Raw genomic sequence first — 19,766 nt, forward strand, 5'->3', positions numbered from 1 at the left:
TTTTATGACAACTGGCCAGTTTTTGTGAGATCCTTTTTCATTCATCTATTCACACACGGTGCATTATTATAGGCTAATCAACACACGCTGAGCTTTTTCTAAGTGCTGAAGCTGCCTGAACAAATGCTCGACGCAAAAGAAAGACAAGGAGGTGGGGAGGGGAGGACAGGCTGGGCTGCAGAGCTTTTCTGCTGCCTGAAAGCTTCGTGCACAGTGGATCGCATTACCAACACTGCAGGAAACGGACAAGGTATTTTGCTTAGAAGCCTTGGATTTGGGGGTCGTTTATGCAGCTGGGAAACGTGAAACTCTTTCTGCGAATCACAAGAAGATGAAAAGACGGGAAAACAAGTATTTGGTGGAAACTTTGCATTCTTCTTTTATTTTCCTGCTGGATAAAGGACTGAAAGGTAGAAAAGTTTGACTGCAACATGTGCATCTCGTGGAGGTTAAAGCACCCGCGCTTCAACCAGTGTGTTTTCTTCCACCCCCGTGCAGCGGCAGATCGTTCCCACATGCTTCCCCGTCGCTCAGCCCTCCAAAGGTGTCGAGCCAGCCTGAAAGAATGAAGTGCCTCCCTATTGTGCTACCCAACTATTATGTGCTTAACATTTCCATCACAAAGATACCACTCGACTTCTCCTCCATCCATTCTGTTAGAGGGCTCTTGTCTCCCCTCTAATAAAACATTTTGCAGCAAATCGTGGATTTAAAGCCCCTGAAACCGACCATGGAAAGGTCTGGAAGACATAAAAAAGCATTTGGATGACATTCACATACCTGCAGTGTCATAACTAGTTAATCTGCTGACATTAAAATAAAAAGACAGTTTGCATATTAACCTTTCACTTTAAATGCTAATTTATGTTTTGCAAACTAAGTTTTTCCTTCAGGTAACCCTGCTTAAAAAATTCAGACCCCTCAGTCCAGTGTACTTAATAGCAGTTGGGGTGGGGGGTGGAGGTAAAGGGTGTTTTGTTGATTTATGGTGACAGTTGCATTTGACAAAAGGCAGCTAAATCAAGACATAGCAGGTCATTAGGCAATTAGTCAGCAGAAGAAGCAGGCCAGTCGTTTTAAGGAAGTGTGCGAGTACTGTAGCTGCAGAAGAAGAAATTAAGTTTTCTGGTTGGCAGAAAGCTCAGCACTAGTGGACGTTAGTTTTCATTTAATTTTTAAGCTTAGTTGAGGCTAAAGTTGTTGATTTCAGCGCAATGAGCATAAAGTTAAAAATAAAACATGAAAAAAGTTGCTTTTCTGGCCTTAAGCAAACACTTTTAGAGCTATTATGTTAATTTGCTTGTAATAACTAATCCCAGATGTACTTTTCTTGCTTATTACAGCATTAACTAAAGTTCAAACTTAATAAACACCAAAAAGTTCTATTATTTTGAAAATAATACCAACTTAAATACTTTTTTTTTATTTAAAGCAACAAATAACTGACAAATCACAATGTTTTTTCTTCAAGTTTCCTTTATGCCTTCCATAAAGATATATCATTAAGGCAAGCATACAGTGAATTTAGACAATTTTTTTAATCTATTTTCTGTGAATAAATCCTTTCATAGCCTAAAACATAAAGAATTCTCTGGAAAAAAAATCTATATTTGGCTATAAACATATATACAGTGAATATACACTCTCTTAGTTAAAATAACTTCCCTTTAAAGCTGGAACTGTATTTCTTTTACACATATTGGACATTTGGATGAAACCTGGAGACATGTAATAAATTACTGTTTCACTTAAACTCCTAATCTATGTACAAGTGTCCAACGACGTTAAATACTAAATCAGATTTCCTGGTGCGTAATGGCAACCGGCTGTCATACAAAAATAGTTCATGTTTATTAAAAAAAAAAAAGACATGCAGTGCATGGCTGATTCTTGTGAATAAACTTTGAATTTTCTTTACCCAAACAAGTCTGTTCTGTCAGTCTGACAGAATCCTGGCGAGCCTTTTTATTTTTTTACAAGAAGTGATCTGAGAAAAGTCGTTTGAGGTCGTTTTTTTTTTTTTTTTTTTTTTTTTGCATAGAAATATCCCGATTTCATGGGAAAATCGCTGCAAAACAGACTTTCACCTGCATCTGCGAGGATGCAACTTTTATCTATGGTTGCAGGGACTAGAGTCTGTCGTGGGGCAGAGGGGTTAGAAGAGGGGCAGCAGAGCAAAGATGGATGCGAGCAGAGCCAAGGCGCAGCGGCCCCCAGGGAGAGACGCTCCGCCGGTGCTTTGCCCGGGGGAGGGGGGGTCCACGGGCTCCTCGTAGTCCTCGTCGTCATCGTAACCGCCGCTGGCTTCGTAGCTGTCGGGACTGTCGAAGCAGAGCGCCTTCATGCTGCTCTTCACGTACTCGCAGATGGGCCTCTCCGTGCCGTCGCACGCGCACGTCTCCAGCTGCTGGCCCTTGGGGATTCTGCGCAGGTTGGCGATCACGTTCCTGCAGCCGTTGGTGCAGGTCGCGCCGCTGAAAAGTTTCCCACAGTGGTGCAAATAGTCGTGCATGGCGGAGCTGCACTGCGGGTCCCTCTCGCACTGGTGCCGGGCCTCCGTGCAGCCCGTGCTGGTAGTCCTGGGGAGGCAGGGCTCGATGGCCCGTTTGGTGAGCATGCACATGGGGTCCTGGTCGCAGCTGCAGTCCTCCAAAGCCGGGCCATTTTTGGTCATGTTGAGCTGGACCAGGGAGTAGATGCAGTGGCTGGGACACTTCTTCTTCTCCCCGTTCAGCACGGGCCCGCACGCGCGGTTGTAGTGGTCAAACGCGTAATTGCACTCGGACTCGGCTTGACACCTCATGATGGCTTGCCAGCAAACCAGCCGTCGGCCGTGGGGCGGCGCGGCCACGGAGAAGTAGCCAAAAAACAACAGCGCGCAACCCAGAGGCAACGCAGACCTGCAGGCGGCGCGGACGAAGGCGCCCATCGTTGTGGCTGCGGGAGACAGGCGGGACTCACGGCGGGCTCATGAGGAAAACTTCCATAAGAGTCCAGAGGAGAAGTTGTCGCGTATCCCGAGACGTTGGCCCGTATGCGGGCTTTAAGATGGTCTGCACAGTGCTGGGTAATCCCGGTTCTTACAACCAGTCCAGTCCAGCCAGTTCTGGCGTGAAATGATCCGTTATCCGTACATGGTTCAGGAGAAATCGGGGAAAAAAACTCACTGAAACTCAGACGCGCAAAACCCAGAAGAGGATAGATCTGCTGCGCCTCATTCCATCGGACACGTTCTGAAGTGAAAAACCAGAAAAAGTGCTTCCAAAAGAGTCCCGGTTGCGCTCTCAGCCTCAGCGGTTCTCCGTCAGCAATCCACCCCAACACCGTCTGCTGGAGCGCGCCGGGTCCTCAAGTAGTACTTGTGCGCACGGGAGTGGAAACAAGTCGTGCGTGGGAAAAACAACAACAACCCTTGCGAATGGAAAAGTGATCCTCTACTCTCCAGCGTTTGCCTTTCGGTTCCTCAGCCCCCTCACCATGCATTAGTGAGGGGCTTCTCATTGGCTGGAAACTTTGTTGAGGGCTCGTACGCACCGATGGGCGGGAGTTTAGGCAGGGAGGAGGAGAGGAGGACACCCTCTTAAGAAAGATTATGAGCAGAGTAGATTTACAGGAGAGAACATCACTCCTAATTATGGGAGTAATTCAGAAAGTTACACATGCTCACTGGAGCGACTGGATTCCACTGCGCACCAGGAGGACATGTGATGGACGGGTTCAGGTTCCACAAGCCCCTTTTGTTTTGTTGTAACCAGATATTGAGCTCTAAAGGAAAAGCAAAATGATTAATCACAGAGTTCATCATGTTTTTAATAAAAGCAAAGATTTAGATCAATAAAGAGAATAGTTTTAGCTAAACAAGTTTACTCCAACGCCAACATTTAGTAATTCTTACTGGCTTTTAGAATAAAAAAATGTGAAATTCAGACTGGAAAAGTCTGTTGGCCTGGATCAAGCCCGCCTAAGTTGATCCAGATCAAGTCCTGAACCTTTTGTTTGGTCTGCATTCAGACTGTCTTCAACCTGACAGTTCTGTTTCCAAACAAAGCTTGCCATCAAAACCACGTGACCAAAGATCTCTTCTGTCATTGGCCAGGAATTACAAGGGCGGGGCAAGTTCTGCGCTTTGCATTCCTTGCTGAGATAATTCACTGATTCAAATTTTATATTTCGCTGACAAATTTTCAATGCTTGTTTCATCGTCAGGTACAACACTTTTTACTTTGGTACATCAGAGGCATGCTGCAAGCCAGTTACGGAGATAACGACGAAGAAGGTACACTCATAAGTGTTTATGTAAGTAAGTAAATCTTTATTTATGTAGCACTTTTCTCAGAGAGCGACTCACAAAGTGCTTCACTATGTTAAAACAATATAAAGTCAGTGAAACAGTTTGAAAAGCAATGTGTATCACGTTAAAAGTTGATTTAATGAGCCTCCGAGCGAACCAGCGCTCAGTCCGATTGGAAACGAACCAAAACTGCCTCAAAAGATAGTTACTGGTCCTGGACCAGGATCCACTTGGGTGGATGCAGACTGAATATTTGTTCAGGATTATTAAGGGACACAAACTCTGGTTCTCTTTAACCAAATGTGTCCAGTCTGAATAAACACTAAGATTTTCTCATTTTCCACTCTTGGCTGCCATTGTCCTTTAGTTTTTTAGTTTTTTTTTTAGTTTTTGAACGGACTCTAGAATGGTCAAAATTCAATAAAAATGCCATCAAAAGGGGGTTTCCTCTAAATTCACTTTCCCAGTTCCACCATCACTTTTGCTCTGAAGGTTTTAGCATTGATATTCCAATCATAACGTTGTCAGACCTCTTAGTGCATCACATACCTTTATCTTCTGAGCCCTTAAATTACTTTCTCTGCTCGTCAGATAAACAGTTTGTCATATTTTAAACCTGATGGTGAGTTTTTCAGGCTGTAGCTCCAAGACTCTGCATCTACCGTATTTTCCGGACTATAAGTCGCCCTTTTTTTCATAGTTTGGCAAGGGGTGCGACTTATACTCCGCAGCGACTTATATTAGAAATAAATTGAAATAAATACATTGTTAACCCTCCTGTTATGTTCATTTGTGAGGAACAGAAATGATGTTCCTGGGTCAATTTGATGTATGAGGTATGTTAAGTGACTCAGAGAATAAGCAAAGGCTGAAGGCTTGAAGGCTAACAACATAATATTCTATTTTCCAATGATTTCATAGATTCAGAAATACAATAAAAGTGAAAACTGTTTCTACAAATACAGGATGAAAACAGAGTATTAGTTGGCCAATGATGCTTCATGAAAAGAATAAATAAGTAAGTTTGAGAAAAAATTACTGTGAAATTATTAGATAAACTGTCTGCTATGATTGTGTCATATAAGGTTGTGAAAGTTAAAATGCGACTTATAGTCCAGTGCGACTTATCTGTGTTTTTTTCTACTTTATAATGCATTTTTGGGCTGGTGCGACTTATACTCCGGTGCGACTTATAGTCCGGAAAATACGGTATATGCTATGTTTGTTTGTTCTTTGTGAAAACCTTTGGCTTTTTATCAGACATTTAAACCACAGCTTATATGTAAAGAATACTTGATAAACACAGTTTAAGAAAAACGCAAAATAATTTTTTTAAAAAGGAGTCACTCTGTAATGTCAATCAGCTCTCAGTCCATTGAATTGAATATTAAAAAGTCACTTCAGCAATACACTTTTTTTTTTAAGAGATCAAGAAACACAAACTTCCCTCAGACCTCAGAACCTCACAGAACAGCTTTTTTTTGGACCAAACAGAGACATTTAGCTCCAGATCAAAAGTTTCTTTATTTCACAACAGGCTGGTTTGGAGCCAATCACACGTCTTTCTTGGCCACTTTAATAAAGGAAACCACTGTCATTTAAATCTGTATTGCCCTCACGTTATTGCTTTTTTCATTAAGATTTATTGGATTTGGAAAAAAAAGCTAATCCAAAAAACCAATCATCTGGAGACTCCAAAGTTCAGCTGAGCATGTCTTTTAAAAACAGCAGGTGAGCCCGGTAAACAGGTTAATATCCTGATGATGGCCTCGACCTCAGGACATAATGACGGGTACAGGATCTTCACTGATTCAATAATCCACATCCCATTAACTCCAACTCAACGGAGCATTTGAGTGAAAAATAACGGAAGTATGATATAGCCAGCATAATCAGTAATTACAAGAGAATTCCCTCATTATTTTGTATCTGAGAATACGTTGGCAAATGTCATCTTTTTTTTTTTTTTTACAGTGGAACAAAAACAGTAAAAGCAGCAGTAAAACAATCTTTCTACCAGGAATCTATTCCTGACTTTCGAGGCCATTCCAGGTCCAAAAATAAATTAATAAAAAACCATGTAAACCCTCTGTGGTTTTTGAATGTTTTTTGGTTTTATATATATTACATGTAAGAATTCGAATTTCACACATGGATTTATTACAGTTTAATTTACATTTATAATTAATTGATTTCAATCTTTAGTTGTTTTTATGTTTTTTTCATATTCTTATTTATTTTCGGTTTGCTTTTGTGGTTTTGGGCTTTTTAATAACCTTTTGGAATAACACAGCTTCTGTTCTGTTCTGTTCTATTCAATAGAAATAACGATTTCTGAGTCATAGAAAGAAAAGTTACCACAGGGATAACTGGCTTGTGGCGGCCAAGCGTTCATAGCGACGCCGCTTTTTGATCTTTCGATGTCAGCTCTATACCATTGTGAAGCAGAATTACCCAAGTGTTGGATTGTTCACCCACTAATAGGGAACGTGAGCTGGGCTTAGACCGTCGTGAGACAGGTTAGTTTTACTGCAAGTGCTTGTTTATTATACAGTTTCTAGCTTCTTTGTGAATTATACATGCCTTTTATTTAAAATTCTTATTGGACCACACAGACTTTCAGAGATTGAGAAAGCTCTTTTGTGTTTGGAGAATCAGGATTAAGAATTTTGAGCATCTTTGTTTGATAAATCATTTTTTAGTTTAGGTTTGCTCATTGGAGCACTCTAATGCAGTGCCTGGCTTGAATTCTCAATGTCCTCATGGCATTCTATGGGGAAAAAACTGAAATGTTTCTTTTGTTTTTACAAATCAGAAACAACTTCTGCAAATCAACAATCTCCCTTCACCAAATCCTTGTCATCTGTAAAAAAGAAAGAAGAAAAGCTACGAATGTTTTCAGAATTTTTTAAATTACATTTCTTGTAGTAGCATTTTAACATGAAAATTTTTTTCTCATAACAAGTAGAAAATAACTCAAATTAAAATAGTTGTTTTCTTTTTCTCATTTTAGTTGATAAAAATAATATTTGCTTTTAGTTTTTATTTTGTTCTCACATTCTTACAAGAATAGATTTTACAGTTTAAACACCACACACCTTTTATTTACCAACAAGATATCAATAAATAAACAAAAATCTGCATTTTCAACATTCTTATTTTTTCTTTTGACCAAATGAAAATATGTTGGGGGGGGGGGGGGGGGGAGCTTGGACTTTACAGCTTCTGTTCCACAGCTCAGATATCAGCCTTCACCACAACATCAAAATGACAGAAATGCGTGTGTATTTGTGCTCCCGCTTGTGTTTGTGTATGTATGAGTGTGAGTAAAATGATAGCCCACATGTTGACACACGAGGGAGAGGAGGCAGCTCAGCGCTCCGGGCTGGATGTGGATGAGGGAGTCGGAGGCAGAGAGTAGTGGGGGCACAAAGGCTGTTTGTGTTTCAAACAGCATTCTGATCTCAGGAATGTACCTTTAGGCCACAGCCGTGAGATCCTCGCTGCAAACAATGCCCTCAATGTCAGTTACGGCTGGCTACTGCAGATACCGCTGGTGCTACTCCAAGGTCCCGGCGTGTCCAGAATGATGGATATATGGAACTCAATACGTTGGGAGTTCCTCTCCATTTCCCTGCAGCACCAAGAATAGAAAGACTTCCCAACATCATTTTTCATTGTTTTGGGTGCTTCCAGCAAAAACGTAACATGACACCTGAAGCTGATCAAAAAAGTTAGTCTTTTTCAGAGTCTAAGGATTTATTTAAAATGAATGAATCCAAACTAGTCGCAGAAGGAAAACATCTTTGAAATGACACCAGCCACATAAAGACAGAAGTCTTTCATCCTAAGATTTACAATAGAAAAAAAACACTTTTCTCTGAACAGCTGTGTGTGCGCGCCAGATGTGCCAGACTGGAAACTGAACAATGTTACACAGTTTGATCAACTGAACCCAAATTCCTCCTCACAGTGGTCCAATTAAAGGAAAAGAATGCACTGGTTAAAAAAAATAACTATGCTCGATGTATTTCAATATAACCCATTCAAAGGAAAAGTTCTTAAAATCTCACAGAAGTTTGCAGTTGGCCAATACTTTTGATGCTTGAAAATAAAAGGATTTACAAACACTTACAGTGGTATGAGAAAGTTTGGACACCCCTGATAATTTTCAAAATGTTTCTTCATAAATCATCGGTTTTTCCTTTTTATTATTGCGCAGTTTCTTTAAATCCAATAAACTTCATTTCGCTTCTCAAATATCACTGTGTTCATCTGCTATATGATATCTTTAACTGAAATTAATGATCCAAACAACCAATGATTTATGAAGAGAAATCTTGAAAATTATCAGGGGTGCCCAAACTTTCTCATACCATGTGTTTTAAATTGTTGGTGACAATTTCAAAAAAGTGGCAAAGAGTGTTATGTAAAACATAACACAAAGGAATATTTTAATAAAAGCAGATGGATGTTAGAGAGGTAAAAATGAGAAAATGCTAAAAGTCTTTAAAAATGATCAGTTTTCAGACATTTTCCATCTTAGACAAATGACATGTTAAACAATATAATTATAAATAAATGTTCTTGTTTTTTCTGAATTTATAAAAATAAATAGAACAAGAACAATTGTGGGGATTCTTTTTTTGCCTCTGAGGTCTAGGGGTTAAGCCTTTTCTCATTTCCCATCATCCCTTGGTTTACACTCTCTCCCGCTAGCTTATAGCCCCTCACACCCCTGATTAAGCTAAAATTATAGGTGCAACAACTTGGCAAGCAATATTGGAGCTATCCAGCCGTACTGTTTGAGCTAGATGTCAGCTCAGACGAGGACAATTAAGACGTTAATGGATCTTTTTGTCTACAAGAGGATGCAGCGTAGCAGAGAGCTTGTAGCACCCCACTAAAAGCTTTATTCAGTGGCATTCACAATCATTTAAAGCAAGAAATACTCAGAAATGCAGTTTTAATCTTAAATTTCTTCATATAAGTACTCAGAAAAATCCTACAAGAACGTGTTAAAAACAACAAAAACACAATTTTTTTAATACCCAATAATTGTCTTTGCTAAAAGAAAAAGTTCAAAAAAGTTTCACTCTATTTAAAAAAAACAAAAAACTCCCCAACTTTTATGGTAATACATGTTCATAGTCAGTATATGATGCTGCTCCCCTTGTACATGAGAACAGAATTGTAGTCTAAGAATAAGAAATGAGCACAACGCCATCTGCCAAAAGCGGCAAAAAGAAACATATTTCAAGCATCATGGGAAATCTGGAGCCAAATGTGAGCTTATTGTTGCTCACAGAGGTGACGTGAAAAAGTTTGGTAACCTTTGAGCAAACTGAGTCCTAGCAGAGGAGGTCAGCTGCAGTGGATGGGCCAACGCTGTGCTTTTTGAAAGAAGGGAAACATCCCAACACAGGAAATGAGTTGGTAGGAATTATCCATTCAAATTGCTTCCGCTTTTGGATTTCAGAGAGACGATAATGGCCAGTGATAAGTTATTTGGAACACAACCAAACAAGATTAAGAATTCATTTCCTTCCTCGTGTCTGCCTATTAATTTTCCTCCATTTCATTTGTCCTCTTCCGGGGATTTGTGTTGATTTGTTCGGCTTGGTACGGCAGAGGGAAGTACAAGTGATTAAAACCTTAATACTTGGCAGCAAATGATAGAAAGCTGTAAATACACCAGCTATTTTTGAACAGTTCAGGGCTGAAAGGCAGGAATCCCTAGAAACTGGACAAGATCAGTTTGTTTATCCAGAAAAAACAGAACTTTAACTCACTGAACATTAAGCTCTTCTCCATAATCTGTCGAAGTGAAAGCCCTGAGTTTTTTGGTGAAAGCGGAGGGATTCCATCTTCTAAATCCTACTAGACTGGACGAATGTAAAATGAAGTGTCATGAGGGGGAGCGGGATCCTTTATTCAGAGAGATTAAAGTCCTCCAGGGATCCTCCTAACCTTTTCATCACAGGCCACTGCGCAGTGATTAACAAACACGTCTTCACGTTTGATGACGCAAATGCCGGCACCATGATCCATGGCGGCTCTTTCAACGAGACGCTGCAATCCAATAATGACACCAAGACAAATCCATCCCTCTGACTGTTTATTCCACTTTGACCTTAAACCTTGTTCGACACTTGCATTTACGGTTTCAAGTTTTTTTTTCTGGGGAAAATCCTAAACTCATCCATAAAAATGTGTCACATCATGACCTTTTTGTGAATATAATTTTCTTAAGCTCTCAAACAAAAGAGCCTCAGTTGGGAAGGTGGACAGTGAATACAGTGTTTTAAATAATTCTCAGCTCATCATTTATATCCCTTTTTAATACCAGTTCATCATCCTAACCACTAAACAAACCAAGTTGCTCAGGTGGATCTGGCAAAAAAATATATAGGTATGATCTTCCTTTGGTATTTTGTGCATTAATCACCCTTAAAGACCTCCAAGATGGTCCACAGTCTCATGCACAGCAAATTACATTATGCAGCTGTTGCAACATATGCGGTGCAGCCATGAGCCTAGCCTGCATGAGTGGCTGTTTATACAGGCCTGAAGCCTTTTCATATCACTGCAGACAAACACCAGCACATGTGGCTCAGCTAGTAAAGCCCCAACCTCCAACACGGACATGTGACCTTAATATCTACCGGAAGAGACATTTAAATTGAACTAAAGGCTACAAATCCAAATTTATGCAGAGTCACTTAGACCACAAGTGCTTGACGTTGCTGATTAGCTGCTTAACGTCTTTCTGTGGTGTAAATCAGTGGTCCCGATGACACTTACTCCAGCTCCTCTGGGGGGGACTCCAAGGTGTTCCCAGGCCAGCCGGGAGACGCATTCTCTCCAGGGTGTCCTGGGTCTTCCCTGGGGTCTTCGCCCAGTGACACATGCCCGAAACACCTACCCAGGGAGAAGTCCAAGGCCCGAGCCATAGCAGATGGAAATCTTTGTAAGATTATTGCAAAGATAATCAGTTTATTAGTTAAAAAATATAAATGTAAGAATAAAATACCACTTAGAGTCGACAAGTGAGCAGTGGTCAAAATTTATGTAGATACTGTAGCTAGACAAAGCAAAACAGCATGCTTTGTGAAGGTTTGTCTATCATTTTGTTTGTTAATATCTTTTAAATTTGTGTTGAGTAAAGTTTAAGTACAAGCTAGTATTCTATCATCTAATGAGGCATGTTGCCACACAAATGCATCTTTTTTCTGTCTCTCCCAAAAGATTATGTGGAGGTGGAGGTGTTTGTTCCTTGTGCATCGGGTAAACTATCTCTGCAGCTCTTTGTAGTTTCTGTCATGGTGCCTCTGTCAGACTCCTCCCCCTCCCCTCTCTGCTTGGTTCCCTGATTCAGCACAGCTGCGACCACTCTACTCATCTTCTCCACCTGCCTATTTAAGGAGCTCCTGGACCAGTATTCATCGCCAGTCCGTTGCCCCTGATGGTGCTCATTTTGGTCTTACGACTAGTAGTTCTTGCCAAGCTACCTTGTTCCAAGCCTGTACCTAACGTATCTTCTTACCTGTCTCCAGGAAACCCCAAACCACGGGTGGTCGCCTGAATCCGTCGCTATCTGGAACCCTCACTCAGTCTGCTTCACCGGTCTCACCACGAGCCTCTGCCGATCATCCAACTCCACAGATCTCCGCCGACGCTGCCCTACGAAGGGATCCACCAGTGACGCCACAAAATCCAGTCTCTCGTTGGGACCTCACAGAAACTGCTCACTCCCTAACTGTGCTGGCAATTAAATCTTCTTACTCACCTCACCAGCTTGCTCCTGTGTTTGCTTCCGGGTTCCAGCATCTGGGTCTCTAATGTTCTGGAGTCATGACAGAACGGACTGGCCATAACCCCGACCCAGCTGACCCGGAAGATCTTCGTCAGACCATCACCCAACAAGGATTATTTTTGGAACTCCTCTACAGCGCCGTCACTCGGATCACTACTGTTCAAGAGGATTTGTTATCACAAACGAAAGGTACCACACAAACTATTACCGAACTAACCAAACCCCATGCTAGTTCCGCTCCAGGATCTTCCCTACCATTTTCCGGCAACACCGCTGCTTCCGCCTCCGAGTCATCCGCCGCTCCAGAAAACATCCGGCTGCAACCGGAACCTTTCTCCGGGGACGTGGAAGCCTGCGGAGGATTTTTACTGCAGTGCCAACTGATTTGTCAACAAGCCCCTCGTTATTATCAGTCGGACCTCAGTAAGATTACACTAATCATTAACTCTCTCAGAAATAAAGCTCTTCAGTGGGCCCAAGCTTACCTTTCCACCAACCCCATCAGCCAAATCACGTATGAACATTTCCTCCGTGAGTTTCGCCAGATTTTCGACCAACCACGCAAACAGGAGGAAGCTACCCGGCGGTTACTCGCACTAAAACAACGTAACCGACCGGTTAGCGATCACATTATAGATTTCCGTATTCTGGCGGTAGAGGCTGGCTGGCCCGATCTACCCCTGAAAGGGATCTTTTACCAATCACTCAACGAACAAATCAAGGATCACCTTTGCTCTCAACCCGAAGCGAACACCTTAGAAGAATTAATCTCCGCGGCGCTCCGTTCCGACATCAGGCTGCGGGAGCGACAAAACGAACGTACCCCAAAACTCCTACGTTCCTCTGTTAATCACGTCCAGCGCTCCGACACCCTCGCTGCTCCTAAATCTCCGGACGAGTTCATGAAAGTCGGACATTCTAAATTATCAGAGGGAGAACGTCGCAGACGACGTGATGAGGGATCCTGTTTTTATTGCGGTAATAAGGGTCATTTGGTCTCTTCCTGCTCGCTTCGTTCTAAGCCCCCGGGCCCCTCGCCAGATGACAGGCCGCAAGCAGTAACTAACTTCAATCATTCTGGTAAAGATTTTTTATTTGTCCCTGTCAAGCTTTGTTTAGATCTCCATGTTCACGATTCACGCGCCCTTGTCGACTCCGGGGCAGAACAGAGCCTTATTGACCAGCAGCTTGTTGATAATCTGTCTATCCCCACAGAACCTCTGGATAGACCTATCGAAGCCTCCGGGTTGGGTGGCCAGCACTTATCCCGCATCACTCATCGCACCAAACCCATCATGCTCGTTTCATCAGGCAATCATCGTGAGTCCATCCGTTTTCTCGTCACTCAGTCATCCCACACTCCCATTATACTTGGATTTTCATGGCTCAAGTTACATAACCCACAGTTTGACTGGTCCCAAGGATCAGTCATCAAATGGAGTCCATATTGTCTTGCTAACTGTCTACTGTCTGCCCTTCCCACGGTAACCTCCCGTAGCGCCAAGTGTCCTAGTCAGGTTGATTTGTCCGGCATTCCTCACTGTTATCATGATTTGAATGCCGTTTTTAGCAAAACTAAAGCCAGTGCTCTTCCTCCCCATAGACCATATGATTGTGCTATTAATTTACTGCCGGGCGCCCCTTTACCCAAGGGCCGTTTGTTTAACTTATCCGGTCCTGAGAAGACAGCAATGGAAGAGTACATCCAGGAGGCCCTCTCTCTGGGGCACATTCGGCCATCCTCCTCCCCTGTGGGAGCCGGATTCTTTTTTGTTGAGAAAAAGGATAAATCACTCAGACCCTGCATTGACTACCGGGAACTAAACCAAATCACCATAAAGGATAAATATTCCCTGCCATTAATCACCTCGGTTTTTGATTCCGTCCAAAAGGCCCGAATTTTCACCAAGTTAGATCTCCGGAATGCCTATCATTTAGTCCGCGTTAAGGACGGTGATGAATGGAAAACTGCCTTTAACACTCCTCTAGGGCATTATGAGTATTTAGTCATGCCCTTTGGTCTCACCAATGCCCCGGCAGTTTTCCAAAGGTTGGTCAACGACGTCCTTCGCGACTTCATTAACCGGTTTGTTTTCGTCTACCTCGACGATATCCTAGTTTATTCCTACGATCAGACTCAACACGAACACCACGTCCGTTTGGTGCTAGAAAGACTGCTAGAAAACCAGCTCTTTGTAAAACATGAAAAGTGCGAATTCCACGCCTCCACCGTACAGTTTCTTGGCTACATCATCGAGGCTGGCTGTATTCGTCCGGACCCCTCAAAAATTGAGGCAGTTACTAATTGGGACCCTCCGGAGAGTCGTAAGAAGCTACAGCAATTTCTAGGCTTTGCTAATTTTTACAGGCGATTCATACGCAACTACAGCAGCATTGCCACACCTCTGACACGCCTTACCTCCACTAAACTCCCTTTTGTCTGGTCCTCCGAAGCTCAACAGGCTTTTGACAAATTAAAGAATCTTTTTGTATCTGCTCCTATCCTCATCCAACCGGACCCCTCACGTCAGTTCATAGTCGAAGTGGACGCCTCTGACTCTGGGGTAGGAGCAGTTCTTTCCCAGAAGGAGGAAAGCTCTGGCAAGTTGAAACCTTGTGCTTTCTTTTCCCGTAAATTGTCCCCTTCAGAACAGAACTATGACGTTGGAAACCGGGAGCTCCTAGCTATCAAGCTAGCTTTGGAAGAGTGGCGTCACTGGTTGGAGGGAGCCGAGCAGCCATTCATCGTGTGGACAGATCATAAGAACCTGGCCTACCTCCGCTCGGCTAAAAGACTCAACTCTAGGCAAGCTCGTTGGTGTCTTTTCTTTGACCGCTTTAATTTTACCATCACCTACAGACCAGGCTCCCGTAACATCAAGCCCGACGCTCTCTCTCGGAAATACAGTCCTTCGGAGAACACTCCCTCATCCATCATTCCGTCTTCATGCATCATCGGTAGTGTCACCTGGGATATCGAAACTAAGGTACTTCAGGCCCAGACTGGGGACGCTAACCATCCACCCGTACCCAGGGGAACATTGTTCGTGCCAACTCCCCTCCGTCCAGAAGTTATTTCCTGGGGGCACACTTCCCGTGTGGCATGCCATGGTGGGGTTCATAGGACCCTCAACCTCCTTCGCAAGAGGTTTTTCTGGCCGTCGATGGAGAAAGACGTACGCGAGTACATCTCGGCATGCACCACCTGTGCCCGATCAAAGACGTCCTCCTCGGCCCCTGCAGGGTTACTCTATCCTCTTCCAACGCCTAACCGACCCTGGTCCCATCTAGCTATGGACTTCGTCACCGGGTTACCCCCATCCAAAGGTAACACCGTCATCCTCACGGTTATCGACCGGTTTTCCAAAATGGCCCATTTCATTCCACTTCCTAAATTGCCCACCGCCACTGAAACCGCTGATATTATGGTCAATCATGTTTTTCGCCATCACGGTATCCCTATGGATATTGTCTCTGACCGTGGTCCCCAGTTCATTTCCCAAGTCTGGAAAGCCTTCTGCACGGCCTTAGGGGCCACGGTCAGCCTCACTTCTGGATATCACCCCCAGTCCAACGGCCAAGCGGAGAGAGCTAACCAGGAACTGGAGGCAGCACTCCGCTGCCTGGCGGCACAGAATCAGCAGGACTGGTCCCAATACCTCGTGTGGATTGAGTATGCCCATAATACTCATCCCTCCACTGCTACTGGGATCTCCCCTTTTGAGGCCGCCCTCGGGTACTCACCACCTCTGTTTCCGTCACAGGAACTGGACTTGGCAGTGCCTTCCGTCCAACATCACATCCAGCGGTGCCAACGCATCTGGACTCAGACGAAGGCCGCTCTCCTCCGCACCAAGGAGAGCAACTGCCGCATTGCCAATCGACACAGGGTGGTGGGTCCCGATTACCAACCTGGACAACGGGTTTGGCTCTCCACACGCAACATCCCCATCCAAGCCACCTCCAAGAAACTGGCTCCTCGTTTCATCGGTCCATATGTCATCGAGAAACTCATCAACCCCTCCTGCGTCCGACTCCGTCTTCCCAAAGCCCTTAAGATACACCCGTCGTTTCATGTCTCGCAGATCAAGCCAGTCCAGGACAGTCCTCTGTGCCCGCCGTCCGCTTCCCCGCCGCCCGCCCGGCTCATCGATGGTGCTCCGGCTTACGACGTCGATCGGATCCTGGATGTCCGTCGTCGGGGTCGCGGATTCCAGTTCCTGGTCGACTGGGTGGGCTACGGGCCGGAGGAGCGCTCCTGGGTTTCCCGCTCTCTCATTTTGGACCCCTCGCTCATTGAGGATTTCTACCGGGCCCACCCGGATCGCCGCCCTTGACCGCCTGGAGGCGGTCGTTGAGGGGGGGGTACTGTCATGGTGCCTCTGTCAGACTCCTCCCCCTCCCCTCTCTGCTTGGTTCCCTGATTCAGCACAGCTGCGACCACTCTACTCATCTTCTCCACCTGCCTATTTAAGGAGCTCCTGGACCAGTATTCATCGCCAGTCCGTTGCCCCTGATGGTGCTCATTTTGGTCTTACGACTAGTAGTTCTTGCCAAGCTACCTTGTTCCAAGCCTGTACCTAACGTATCTTCTTACCTGTCTCCAGGAAACCCCAAACCACGGGTGGTCGCCTGAATCCGTCGCTATCTGGAACCCTCACTCAGTCTGCTTCACCGGTCTCACCACGAGCCTCTGCCGATCATCCAACTCCACAGATCTCCGCCGACGCTGCCCTACGAAGGGATCCACCAGTGACGCCACAAAATCCAGTCTCTCGTTGGGACCTCACAGAAACTGCTCACTCCCTAACTGTGCTGGCAATTAAATCTTCTTACTCACCTCACCAGCTTGCTCCTGTGTTTGCTTCCGGGTTCCAGCATCTGGGTCTCTAATGTTCTGGAGTCATGACAGTTTCCTTGGAAAAAGGCGATAAAGGAGTTGGTCTCTTCCATGTTCCTGCAGTCAAAACACAGTTTATATATCATCCAACAGACAATGGTGTCTCCAGCTCAGTGCAGGGCATCAGGGAGAACAGGCCTTGTGTGCTTTTTCCTAAAAATCAGCAGCCAGTGAATAAACCTTACATTTCTGCTGCCTTCTACCATGGTGTAAAGTAGCCCTTTTCTGCAGCACAGAAGAAAATAGTTAAAAAGGAGCTTGTTTATCTAATGTTTTACCCGCAGGCAAATCTCTGGAGGCAGCCCAACCCTTGTCTATCTCACATCAGTGACCCTTTTTCTTTTTTTACTGAAGATTGCTTCCTTTTCTACTTTATTCTTTCTTTTTTTGACAGGGTTTATAAAAGCCCCAAGTCATCTTCAGTTATTCTAAGCCATAGTCTGTTTAGTTTTGCAACGTTCAAGGCTGTTCTTCACGTTTTTGTTTTGTGCTTTTCTGCAAACAGCGGAATTCCTCCTCCTTTTGAGAGCAAAAGTAATTTATTGTTTGTTTGTTTAAACAATTTACCATCAATAATAATCTTTTACCCATTTTTGACGCAGCAATATGCTCAGATTTATTGAAAAATTGATTGTTTTTCCCCTTAAACCCGTCTTTAACCTCCTCTAGCTGCATTTATGTTCCTATTTCATGGGGCATTTGCCAGGTGGGAGGATTTGGGTTTTTCTTCGCCTCTGTTTTACTGGAGATTCCAGTAAAAAGGCTTTTAACTCCTATTATTTCACATTTTTATATGCCTGTCCTGCCCAGGAAGTGAATCAACATAGATATTTAATGCAAACCATTTCAGTCTTTGTTCTTTTTGATGAACGGAAAATACATTTGATTAGAACTCAATGTGGAACTCATTACCAACACATGAAGTGACTGGACAACACTAAACCTGTCATCCGATTACCTTTAGTTTGCCTGTACATTTGCTTCAAAGATGACATGTTTTGCTAGTTTTTACCTAGAAAAATGTTAATAAAAATTTAGAATTGACTGGTTATTACAAACAAGTGACAATCTATACTTGCAGAACACTGAATATATTTACCTTACGACAAAGTTAAAAAATAAAAGGTCCTTAAGTTTTTCATGTAAAAACCTTATTTTAAAATTTCTGTGGTTCTCTATAATGTGACATCTATCTCAGGACTCATTCTGTCTCATTCATCCTTTTGTCTTTTAATGGTTTTTGTAAGGACTATTTTTGTTTTCTGACTTTTCTCTGAACCTTTTTATGAGACCAGATCAGCACCACAGATATTCCCGTCCAGCTCAGTCGTGCTTTCACTATCTGATTCTAAATCCCAGAGTGGTTCACAAATCTTACTATAAGATATTTTTCAAACAGTAAAGTTTGAGCCGTGTGCAAGAATTTGAAATAATCGTGCTCAACGAATGTTTGCAGGAAATATCCTGTAAATCATTGATGTCTACTTTAAAAAGGGTAGTGTAGATTAAATTTAATTGTATTTTTTTTATACTTCTAAATTTGTCATGAGCTCTTTAGTGTTTTTTCTGTTTTTTGTGACATATGTGAATCTCTTCTAGTTTTCATTCAGTACCATGGTTTTATTTGCAATTTTTTGCGTTTTTTGCGTTTTTATTTGCAATGTATTTTCAGACAGTCCCCTGCTATTTCCTTTCTAAAAAAACCAAAAAAAACATGTAGTTTTATAGATTGTAGACCCTTCTACTTGTACCTGTAACCACAAGGAGGCCCAGGGCTGGTTTTCCCTGTGCCTGTCCCTAGCCTGGATAAAATACAGGGTTGTGTCAGGAATGCCATCCGGTGTGAAACTCTGACAAACCAAATGTGCGTATCAGTAAAAAGCGGATTCACTGTGGCCATTCCCAATGAGATGTTCCCTGATGGGAACAACAATGATGATGTCAAACAGTATAAAACCTTTTTCTTAAGTCTGAAAAAGCAACATTGTTGCCAATAAACTAGAGCTGATTTGTCATTAAAAAAGTTATTTTCTTACAATAATCGCAAAATGATGTCTAGAAAGTAACATTAAGACACCAGGCAGGGTATTAGCTAACTTTTAATCTGGGAGTTTTAAGGGTTTTGTGACAAAGCTCATTGCTTTGATAATTTTTTTATATGATTGGCAAACTTTTTAAGTGTGTAGTGAGGATCTTCACAACGTTAAAACATCTAAAATCCTAATTTACAGATTTCACCAGCTGCAACTTCTTTTTAGAGCGTAACTCCTGTGATAAATGAGGAGGATGATTCAATGATGATCTCTGACATCACACTACAAAACCGCAAGTGGGACAGGCACTTTGGACGTTTTCTTGCTTCACCCAACTCAACAAAGTGTCAAAAATGGGTGACTGGGTGGGACAACATAAATTCTGTTTAATATGTCTATTGGTCCGTCTACATGGCAAAAATGCAAAAATGTAAGTTCTAATATAATAAATGTAGCTGACTTTTACAACTTAAAAGTTGGGGAAAAAAAGGATCTGCAACATTTGGTACTTCCAGGTTCGATTCAAATTTAGAAATGGAAGGTGGAGGTTTGGGTCTACAGGTGATAAGATGAACAGCAGGATACTGCAACACCATGTAAAGAAGTCTTTAAAGTTTGCACCCCTAACATTGTTTTTTTGTTCAAAACCTGTAAACCAATTTTAGAGAGACATGACCAGAAAAACACAAAAAGATTGGACCAAGCAGCCCCACAAGGTTTCCCAGG

At 43.0% G+C, this 19,766-nt stretch overlaps 1 protein-coding gene across 4 annotated transcripts; it reads right to left on the reverse strand.

Annotated features, from left to right (window-relative positions):
* Nucleotides 1-1,407: 1,407 nt before the first annotated feature.
* gas1a (growth arrest-specific 1a) lies at nt 1,408-12,731 on the reverse strand. Of its 4 annotated transcripts, XR_013657997.1 has the most exons (6): nt 12,593-12,731; nt 12,363-12,459; nt 12,081-12,263; nt 11,838-11,974; nt 11,096-11,257; nt 7,185-7,925 (listed from the first exon to the last, which is right to left on the reverse strand). XR_013657997.1 is itself a non-coding variant. In XM_078952331.1 (3 exons), exon 3 carries the CDS (start codon nt 2,927-2,929, stop codon nt 2,156-2,158), a length of 774 nt encoding a protein of 257 aa, XP_078808457.1. In that variant the 5' UTR covers nt 2,930-3,765; nt 7,768-7,925; nt 11,838-11,973; the 3' UTR covers nt 1,408-2,155. The 4 variants fall into 4 exon arrangements, 2 of the variants coding, with proteins under 2 accessions (XP_078808457.1, XP_020567072.2); XR_013657998.1 differs by lacking the exon at nt 7,185-7,925 and having other exon boundaries at nt 8,032-11,212; XM_078952331.1 differs by lacking the exons at nt 11,096-11,257; nt 12,081-12,263; nt 12,363-12,459; nt 12,593-12,731 and adding an exon at nt 1,408-3,765 and having other exon boundaries at nt 7,768-7,925; nt 11,838-11,973.
* Nucleotides 12,732-19,766: the final 7,035 nt, after the last annotated feature.

The sequence above is a fragment of the Oryzias latipes genome, chromosome 9 (genome assembly GCF_053564925.1).
Source record: "Oryzias latipes strain Hd-rR chromosome 9, Olatipes_Hd-rR_3.1".
Lineage (NCBI taxonomy): Eukaryota > Metazoa > Chordata > Actinopteri > Beloniformes > Adrianichthyidae > Oryzias > Oryzias latipes.